Source organism: Priapulus caudatus, unplaced genomic scaffold, assembly GCF_000485595.1.
Source record: "Priapulus caudatus unplaced genomic scaffold, Priapulus_caudatus-5.0.1 Scaffold827, whole genome shotgun sequence".
Lineage (NCBI taxonomy): Eukaryota > Metazoa > Priapulida > Priapulimorpha > Priapulimorphida > Priapulidae > Priapulus > Priapulus caudatus.
In genome coordinates, this window is record NW_014577888.1 from 63,861 (window position 1) to 74,222 (window position 10,362).

At 47.1% G+C, this 10,362-nt stretch overlaps 1 protein-coding gene across 1 annotated transcript in view; it reads left to right on the plus strand.

The window, feature by feature from the left end:
* LOC106813798 overlaps positions 1–10,362 on the plus strand; it is a 25,364-nt gene that overhangs the window by 6,545 nt on the left and 8,457 nt on the right. The window contains exons 4-11 of the mRNA XM_014818023.1: positions 40–196; positions 655–704; positions 3,069–3,212; positions 3,650–3,699; positions 4,042–4,530; positions 4,857–4,940; positions 5,190–5,271; positions 5,836–5,950. Coding sequence (XP_014673509.1) covers positions 40–196; positions 655–704; positions 3,069–3,212; positions 3,650–3,699; positions 4,042–4,530; positions 4,857–4,940; positions 5,190–5,271; positions 5,836–5,950 — 1,171 coding nt within the window. The remainder of the gene's footprint in view (positions 1–39; positions 197–654; positions 705–3,068; positions 3,213–3,649; positions 3,700–4,041; positions 4,531–4,856; positions 4,941–5,189; positions 5,272–5,835; positions 5,951–10,362) is intronic.

The window sequence follows — 10,362 nt, forward strand, 5'->3', positions numbered from 1 at the left end:
GAAGCAAAGTCCCTTATTGTTATCTCTAAAAACTTACAGACGGCATCCGCTTGACCGCTGTGGAGACGTGCGCCGGCGCTCGTAACTTTGCTGCACGTATCCACTGGCCGGACAGCACTTATCTCGCGAACTGCGCGTCTCATCCGCGCGCAGCGCTCATGGATTCAAGCAGCAAAGCTGTTCCACGCAATTCTTGGTATCATGTCTCTCTGATCCTGCTTAAGTGTGTTACTACCTGCTGAGTATAGTGCGGTTTCTGTCGCCATGCTCGATAGGCACCTACGAAAAGCGCCACTATCTGTAGAAGTAGAGATATGCTCAGTGCTTTTTCTCTGGATTACTCAAGAGAGAGGATTGTTTAGAAAATTGTTTACGAAGCATGTTTATAAAACTATTTTGTTTACGAAGTTGTAAACATTATTTTTGAACAATTATCCGTAGACAGCGTTCATGAACATGTTCATGAGCATCTGTTTACGAATATTTACTAATGATGAAAATTGTTTGTAAACAGTATTATAAAATTCTCCTGAATATTGTGTGAAAATATGTTCATGAACATTGTATATGAAAATTGTATTGTGAACATTGTTACTAAACCATTGTTTACGAACGTGTTTGTAACAATGTTTGTGACATTGTGTTTGTTTACAGCAAGCGCGATGCGAACGCTAACTGGTACAATGACTCGTCTGAGACGAAGTGTAAGATCTGGCTAGTGAACGTTGTGTGTGCACCGTGTGTGAGCTATGGCTAGCAACCCTGTTACACATATAGCTAATATATAATAACTATACCCTTAGCTAACACATAATAGCTGACTACCAGATATATCCTCTAAACAGTTGCAATTGACTAACCAGATTATATACAGGCGTGCGCGCGCTTCTCCTCTCTCTCTTCTCTCTCTCTCTCTCTCCTCCTCGTCTCGTCTTCCTCCTCTCTCTCTCTCTCTCTACTCTCCCTCCTCGCACTCTCTCTTCTGTCTCTCTCTCATCCTCTCTCCCTCCTTTCTTCTCCTCTCTCTCTCTCTCTCTCTCGTCTCTCTCTCCTCTCGCTCTTCCTCACCTTGTTCTCTCGCTCTCTCTCTTCTTTCTTAGCGCTCTCCTTCTTTCTCTCTCTCTCCTTCTCTGTCTCCCTCCCCACTTTGCTCTCTCTCCCCTTTCTAGCTTTTATAACTGACAGCCAAACTCTCCTCTCCTAGCGGTAACTGACTACAGTAACCAGATCGACTACACATATTGACTACTCCTCACATAACAAATAGTAGACTAACATAAAGGAGTAAAGTACAGTGATAGCGGTGAACGCCTCTTGGTGTGCCATGGTAACCTAATTTCTCCCCCGCTGTCATGAGGACTGATGGCTCAGCAGCGTGGTGCGTGTGGCAACCCTCCCGCTGCTGCCAGCTGCTGATGCCTGTCACTATGACGACGGCAGACGATGAGCTCTAAGGTCACGGAGAGGTCATCGCAAGTTCGTAATTAGAACCCCGCCGGTGCCTACGGCCAGCAGCTTTGCAAATCTATTTGTGCGACTCCCCCCAACACACCCAACTCCCGAGGGCAGCTTCTCATGGTAGAATACACACGCACGCACATACACACGCGTATGCACGCACGCACACACACGCACGCACGTACGCGCGCACGCATACACACACGCGCGCACATATACTCGCACGCGCATGTGTTAAACGTTTGTATTTATTTACCAGGATTTTCGAGGAATTTTGTGGGCAGCATGTCCGCAAGCGTGTTTTGTAGGGCGCGGCTTGCTTTCATGTTCGCCACTGCGCTGCTGCTGGCTGCACCACTGCTGCTGTTGCTGCTGCTGCTGCCTCGCTGCTTGCAGTGCTGCGCTGCGTTACTGCTGAAGCAGCTGCTGCTGCTACTGGCTGCTGCTGCTGCGTGCTGCTGCTGCTTAGGTGCTTCTACTGCTACTGCTGCTGCTGCTACTGCTTTTTTTTTTTTGGCCCTACGTACTAAACGCTGCTGCTGCTACTGCTGCTGCTGCTGTTGTTGTTCGTGTTTGTTTGTGTTGTTCTCTTCTTTTTGCTCCTAAATAATGATGATGAAATGATGATAATGATTGGATGGTGAAGATGATGACGACGATGAGACTGATGCTGTTGGCTGGCTGCTGCTCGCTACTGCAACCTATATGGCACTTACGTCGTCTCTAACACGGAAACTGGCCAATGGACGCATCGATTAAAACGCTTGCATGCGTCTCCTAACAGTGTGTTCTCTCTAACACCCACAACTGCATGTCTTTACTACAGAACAACATGAATTATGTTTAACTATGTTGTTATTAATTGATTATTTTACGATTATTCTTACGTACGATTTAAATCTTTTTTATGAAAAAAATCTTTGAATATATATTGTTACATGGCGTAATTATGAACAATTAATTATTTGTTTATTTACAATCTGCTTATGTTATATAATATATATACATTCATAATAATCGGACATTACAGTATTTAAGTGCGGTCTGTTATTATAATTGAGATAATTAATTATTAGTGCAATTATATAATTAAAATTGTTAATAATTTTAGAGCCCATTAAATAGTTGTTAAAAGCTGTTAAAGCTATTCCTTCTACCATGAATGCCGATGTCCACTAGCATGCCACTCACCCGTGTCAGATGCTAAACCGATTGATAGATTGACTCATAATTATGTTGGTTGATATTGATTAATAGCATTGATAACATTTGCTTGCTTATTGCCTTGATTGAATTTGATTGTTTAATTGCTGACTATCTGATTGATAGGTATGATAGATAGATAATATAGATTAGATAGATAGATAGATAGATAATAGATAGATAAGATAGATAGATAGATAGAGTAATTAGATAGATAGATAGATCGATAATAGATAGCATAGATAGAGAGAATAAATAGATGGATGGATACATTAGATAGATAGATCGATCGATCGATGCGATCGATTCGATGAGATAGATAGAATAATAGATAGATAAGATAAGATTAGATAGATAGATTGGTTGATTGATTGATTGATCGATCGATTGATTGCTCTTATTTTCAGCGGCTGAAGTCGACCGATTGAAACAAGCGATGGAAACAATGATGGCGACTAACGAGGAGAAAGATCGAATCATCGAAGAACTCAAGAAAACTATCCACCGCTACCGGAAAGTTAATGACGTCATCGTGCAGGGTCACAAGAAAGGTCAGGCTTCTCCGGCTATCTGTACGGCTTTCCGGCCCGCTATGTACCTATTACATCAATATTATAATAAATATCGATACAATGATCGTGTAAGAGGAACATAGAAAGCGAGAGAGAGAGAGAGAGAGAGAGAGAGAGAGAAAGAGAGAGAGTGAGAGGAGAAGAGAAAGGCGCGAGGGAAAACGAGAAAGGGGAGAGAGGAAGGGGAAGAGGGGGAGAAATAAGGAGAAATTGTGGAAAAGAGGAGAAAAGTGGAAAAGAGAGAGCGAGAGGAAGATATATATATATAGAGAGAGAGAGAGAGAAAGAGAGAGCGAGAAGGAGAGAGAGGGAGAGAGCGCGAGAGAGAGTGTGTGTGAGAGAGAGAGAGAGAGAGAGAAAGACAAATATACGTCACTGGTCGCTGCCGCTAACTTTCGATGGCTGATTCGTTGCAGAGATGGAGACGGTGGATCCGAGCATTCTCTCTCAGCTGCAGCATCTACAGGTGAGCCAATCACAGCTCGTCACACACACGCTGTCCTACATGACACGCAGTCAGTAGTGTTATAGACACAGATTATATATGTGTGTATATAATTATATAAAGAAAAAAAAGAGAGAGAGAGAGAGAGAGAAAGAAGGAGGGAGTAAGCGAGAGAGAGAAAGAGAAAGAAAGAGGGAGAGAACGAGAGAGAGAGAAAGAAAGAGGGAGAGAACGAGAGAGAGAGAGAGAGAGAAAGAGAGAGAGAGAGAGGGAGAGAGCGAGAGAGAGATAGATAGAGAAAGAGAGTGACGTATCCAACGATGCCTTAAGTGAGCAAATCAAAGCTGTTCTTGTGTTTTCTAGGACGGTTCCAGTCCTCGCTCCTCGATAATCGAAGCCGACTCGCGGTTCCAGCGCACGCCGAGCCCTCGTTTCGACGCCAGCGCCCTCGCGTGGCCGACCTGCGCATCGTCGCACGATGGGCTCCGTCTAGCGGCCACGCCAGAGCGCGTGAGACAAGCAACGCCGCCGCCAGGCGACGCCACCGATAAGACGCACAAGTGGTCGACTCCGCCCAGCTCGCTGACGCGGGCGGGACAAGTGGCGCCATCTGGCGTCACGATGCGCGCGCACGGATATCAGCTGCCCAACGGTTACGGACGACACTCAAAGACTCCGCCTCCGTCCGCTCGGCTGGCGGTTACCGTGGATACTGCCACCGCTGCGTCACACTCCGCTCCCCACTCCCCCGCCTATGCAGCCGCTGTCGCAGCCGACCATCAGGTGGCTCTGAGTGCCGGGAACAAGAGCGCATCTGCTGCTGCGACTCAGCCGGCCGGTACAGTAGCAAAGGTAGGAGTAACAAGAAAACAGAACCGAACGCTGGAGAGGAAAATTCTTTGAATATTTCACTACTTTTTTTCTTATTATTATTTCTTCTTATTCTTATTAGTCCTATTATATTCCTTCCTCTGCTCCTACCATCCTTTACTCCTCCACTTTCCATTACCCTTCTACTTCTGTGTTTATCTAATATTAGCTGACTGGCTCACATGTAACACCGACCCCTTTCCACTCACACACCGTTCTTCAGTCCTTCCCTCCTGCACCCTCCCTTGTTTCCCTCCCCTTTCTCATTGCTTGTGCTTATACTTATTACGCTGGTTGCTTTCTAACAGGTAACACCTACTGCACGACCCAACAACAGGCAACCGGGCGCGGCAAGACCTCGCAGCTACGAGGAGATGCAGCGCCCTCCCTTGGTAGGAAAACAAAGCTATGCGAACCTCATATATACTTGGTTACTAACGACAAAACTATTATCATAAATCAAGTATCTGTTAGTCGAATATGCACACCGAATGTAGGTGCAGTACCAGGGCGACCTCTGGCGGAGGCATTCCTAATGTACATGAATCAGTAAAGAACGGCCGAATATTGGATATGCGTATTGCGCGAGACTTTGTCGCCCCCTAGCGGCACCGGTTAGTTACCTTTGGTTGTCGTTGCAGACGCCGCCACAGTCTCGTCGCCATGGTTCCGACAGCGCGAGTAGAAGGTCCGCCTCAACGATGCAACAGAGGGCGTCATGGGGTGCGTGACGTCATCGGCCATTCCGTTATTATTATGATCGTTTTTGCAATTATTACTATTATTCCTAGTATGCCGTTATTATAATATCCGATTGACATGTATTGTCATTTGATAAAGAGGCAGCCAAATTTCTAGGTTTGTTTGAATGGATCCCTAGACACAATTTTTTCGAAAACATCAAAATTTCTTGAAGTAGAGAGAGAGAGAGAAAGAAAGAAAAAGAGAGATAGAGAGAGAGAGATAAAGGGGGAGAGAGGGGGAGAGAGAGAGTTGGAGAGAGGGAGAGAGTTGGAGAGAGAGAGAGAGAGAGAGAGACACAGACAAAGAGAGACAGACTGAGAGAGAAAAAGATAGAGAGAGCGCGAGAGAGAGAGAGAGAGCGAAAGAGAGAGAGAGCTAAAGAGAGAAAGAGAGACAGAGAGAGAGAAAGAGAGCGTCGTTCTATCATCTAATATTTACCATAACCGCCACCATCTTTGCGTCACCGCCACCATATTTGCGTCACCGCCGCCATCTTCGCGTCACCGCCGCCATCTTTGCGTCACCGCCGCCATCTTTGCGTAGGTGAGGTGCATTCGAACCAGCTTGCACGACAGTCGGCGACCTTCACTCACGGCCAGCAGCCTGTGATGAAATCACCGCACAAAGAACTGAAGGGACTGCGAAAGCTATTCTCAAGGTGTGACGTCAGCAACAAAGTGCTTTTAGAGTCCTACGGGGAGTCTACCTACTGCCGGTGAGTTAGAGGAGAGACTGAAAAGGCTAGACCGTGAGAAGCGCAATCTACAGCTACAGGTTCGTCTGTGAGCTGCTGATGTGGAGAGAGAGATGGGGAGGTGGGAGAGGAAGGTAGGGGGAGAGAGGAGGGAGAGAATGGGGAGAGGGAAAGAGAGGGGGAAACCGAGGGAGAGCGGGGGAGAGGGTATGAGAGAGAGTGAGTGAGAGGGATAGAGAATGAGAGAGAGGGAGAAGAACCGTGAGAGAGAGTGAGGGAGAGGGTGTGCGACAGTGGGGCAAAGAATGAATGAGATAGAGGGTAAGAGAGGGAGAGAGAATGTGAGACTGAGAGTGAGCGTTAGAGTCGCACGTCATTATATCCTTCTCTTTTTGCGATGTAGATGATGAGTGACGTCACGTGTATGTGCGTGCTGCAGATATCGATGACGTCACGTGTATGTGTTAAAAGTGTCGATGACGTCATGTGTATGTGCGTGTTGCAGATATCGATGACGTCACTTGTGCACATTACAGGTATTGATGACGTCGTGTGTATGTGTGTGTGTTGTAGGTGTCTGTGCTTGGAGAACAGATAGAGGCTCAGGCGGATAAGATCAGAGAATTGGAGACGTCGGCTACGGACAGGAACGCCAGACTAGCGAGCACCCAAAAACTACTACAGAAGGTACTGCGTCGAGGGAGAGGCAGAGGTTCGGGAAAGAAAGTGGGGAGAGAAAGGTGGGGGGAGGGCTGTGTGCGTTAGTATAGCTACGAGAGGGCGGGGTGGGGGTAGGGGAGGCAGACTCATGGGTCAAGAAGCGGTGGGGTGCCCCAACCAATCAACGTCACCACTCCGCGGCCATGTTTGTTAACGCGGTGACGTCACCGCCCCGCGGCCATGTTTATTAACGCTGTGACGTCACCGCCGCGCGGCCATGTTTGTTAACGCTGTGACGTCACCGCCCCGCGGCCATGTTTTTTAACGCGGTGACGTCACCGACTGTCGCGTCATCTGCCGCAGGAGACGGATCTCAGAATGACGATGGAAGGTCACGGCGAGGTCATGCAGCGAGAGATGACGTCACTGAGGCTTCAGCTGTCCGAGGCAGAGCGACTCAAGATGGAGGTGCAAGAGAGTCTTCACTCGTCACAGGTAAATCTTACTTCATCTATATATATATATAGAGAGAGAGAGAGAGAGAGAGAGAGAGGATCGATCGATCGATCCGATCATCGGATCAAGATAGATAGATAAATAAGATAGATAGATTAGAAGATAATAGATAGATAGATAGATAAGCATAGATAGAATAGTTTAAAAAGATAGATAGATAGATAGCATACATAGATACGATAGATAGATTAAATAAATAAATAGATTAAATAGATACATAGATTAGATAAATTGAGCGATGATTAGTCGGCGTCGGGTTGATTGATTGGCTTGATTGATTGATTAGCATCGATGATCGATGATCGATTGGATTGTCTTATTTTCAGCGGCTGAAGTCGATTCCGCATTTGAAACAAGCGATGGGAAACAATGACTTGGGCGACTAACGAGGAGAAAGATCGAATCATCGACAGAACTCAAGAAAATACTATCCACCGCTACGCGAAAGTTAATGACGTCATCGTTGCAGGGTCACAAAGAAAGGTCAGTTCTCGGCCTTCTGTACGGCCTGCTCCGGGCTTGCTATTACTATTACATCCAATATTATAATAAATATCGATACAATGATCGTGTAGGGAACATAGAAAGCGAGAGAGAGGAGAGAGAGAGAGAGAGAGAGCAGAGAGAGAGAGCAGAGAAAGAGAGAGAAGAGAGAGACGTGCAGAGAGAAGAGTAAAGGGCGTAGGGAAAACGAGTAAAGGGAGAGAGGAAGGCGGAGGGGAGAATATATATAACGAGAAATTGTGGAAAGGAGAAAGTGGAAAGAGAGAGCGAGAGGAAGCTTATATATTAGAGAGAGAAGAGAAAGAGAGAGCGAGAGAGCGAGAGAGAGAGGGGGAGATGGGAGAAGAGAGAGAGATGAGGAGCGAGAGAGCCATGAGAGAGAGAGAGGATAGAGAGAGAGAGAGAGAGAGAGAGAGAGAGAGAGCTGGATAGAGAGAGAGAGAGAGAGAGAGATGAGCGCGCCGAGAGAGAGAGTGTGTTGTGTGTTGAGAGAGAGAGAGAGAGAGAGAGAGAGGAGAGAGAGAGGGAAAGAGAGAGAAAAAGACAATATACGTCACTGGTCGCTGCGCTAACTTTCGATTGGCTGATTCGTTGCAGAGAATGGAGACGCGTGGATCGCAGCATTCTCTCTCATGCTGCCAGCATCTACAGGTGAGCAATCACAGCTCGTCACACACACGCTTGTCCTACATGACACGCAGTTCAGTAGTGTTATAGACACAGATTCCATATGTGTGTATATAATATATAGAGAAAAAATGAGATTAGAGAGAGAGAGAGAGAGAAAGAAGGAGGAGTAAGCGAGAGAGAGAAGAAGAAGAAAGAGGAGGAACGAGAGAGAGAGCAAAGAAAAGAGGAGAGAACGAGAGAGAGAGAGAGAGAGAGGAGAGAGGAGAGTAGAGAGGAGGAGAGCACGAGAGAGAGATAGATAGAGAAAGAAAGGGGAGTGACGTATCCAACATGCCTTCAGGCTGAGCCCAATCAAAGCTGTTCTTTGTTTTCTAGGACGGTTCCAGGTCCTCGCTCCTCGATATCGAAGCCGACTCGCGGTTCCAGCGCACGCCGAGCCCTTCGTTTTCGAGCAGGCGCTTCTTGCGTGGCCGACTGCGCTATCGTCGCAGATGCGCTCGTCTGCGGCCAGCCAGAGCGCGTGAGACCAAGCAAACTCCGCGCCAGGCGACGCCACCGATAAGACGCACAAGTGGTTCGACTCGCCAGCTCGCTGACGCGGCGACAAGTGTCGCCATCTGGGCGTCACGATGCGCGCGCACGGATTCAGCTTGCCAACGCGTACGGACCGCGACACTCAAAACGCCGCCTCCGTCCGCTTCGGCTGGCGGTTACGTGGATTACTGCGACTGCTGCGTCACACTCGCTCCCCAACTCCCCGCCTATGCAGCCGCGTGTTCGCACGACCATCAGGTGGCTCTGAGTGCCGCTGGAACAAGGCTCATCTGCTGCTAGCGACTCAGCGGCCGGTACGTGCTAGCAATAAGGTAGGAGTAACAAGAAAAACAACCGACACGCTGGAGCAGGAAAGCTTTGAATATTTCACTACTTTTTTTCTCATTATGAATTTATTTCTTTTATTCTATTGTCTTTATTATATTTTCTTCCTCTGCTCCTACCATCCTTACTCCTCACTTTCCATACCCTTTCTACTTCTGTGTTTATCTAATATTAGCTGACTGGCTTACATGTAACAACCGACCCTTTCTTACTCACCACACGTTCTCAGTCCTTTCCCTCCTGCACCTCCTTTGTTCCTCTCCGTTCTCATTGCTTGTGCTCTATACTTATTACGCTTTGGTTGCTTCTAACAGGGTAAACACCTACTGCACGACCCAACAACAGGGCAACGGGCGCGCAAGACCCGCAGCTACGAGGAGATTGCAGCGCGCCTCCCTGGTAGGAAAACAAAGCAGCGAACCTCATATATACTTGGTTACTAACGACAAAACGTATTTATCAGAATCAAGTATCTTTTAGTCGGAATAGCAGCCACGAATGTAGGTGCAGTACAGGCGACCTCTGGCATTGTCCTAATGTTTTTTACATGAATCAGAACAAAAACGGCCGAATATAGGATCATGGCGTATCCCCCTTGCGCGCAGACTTTGTCGCCGCCTTAGCCGCACCCGTTAGTTCCTCTGGTTGTCGTTGCAGACGCCGCCACAGTCTCGTCGCCATCGCGTTATCGACAGCGCGAGTAGAGGTCGCCTCAACAATGCACAATCAGAGGGCGTCATGTGGGGTGCGTGACGGTCATCGGCCATTCCGTTATTATTATGATCGTTTTTGCATTATTACTATTATTACTATTATTCCTAGTATGCCGTTATTATAATATCCGATTGACATGTATTGTCATTTGATAAAGAGGCCAGCCAAAATTTCTAGGTTTTTTGAATGGATCCCTAGACACAATTTTTCCGAAACATCAAAATTTCTTGAAGACGTAAGTAAGAGAGAGAGAGAGAGAGAGAGAGAGAGACAGACAGAAAGAAGAAAAGAGAGATAGAGAGAGAGAGATAAAGGGGAGAGAGGAGAGAGAGAGAGTGACGAGAGGGAGAGAGTTGGAGAGAGAGAGAGAGAAAGAGACACAGACAAAGAGAGAAAAAGAGAGAGAGAGCGCAAGAGAGAGAGAGAGAGCTAAAGAGAGAGAGAGACAGAGAGAGAAAGAGAGCGGATCGTTC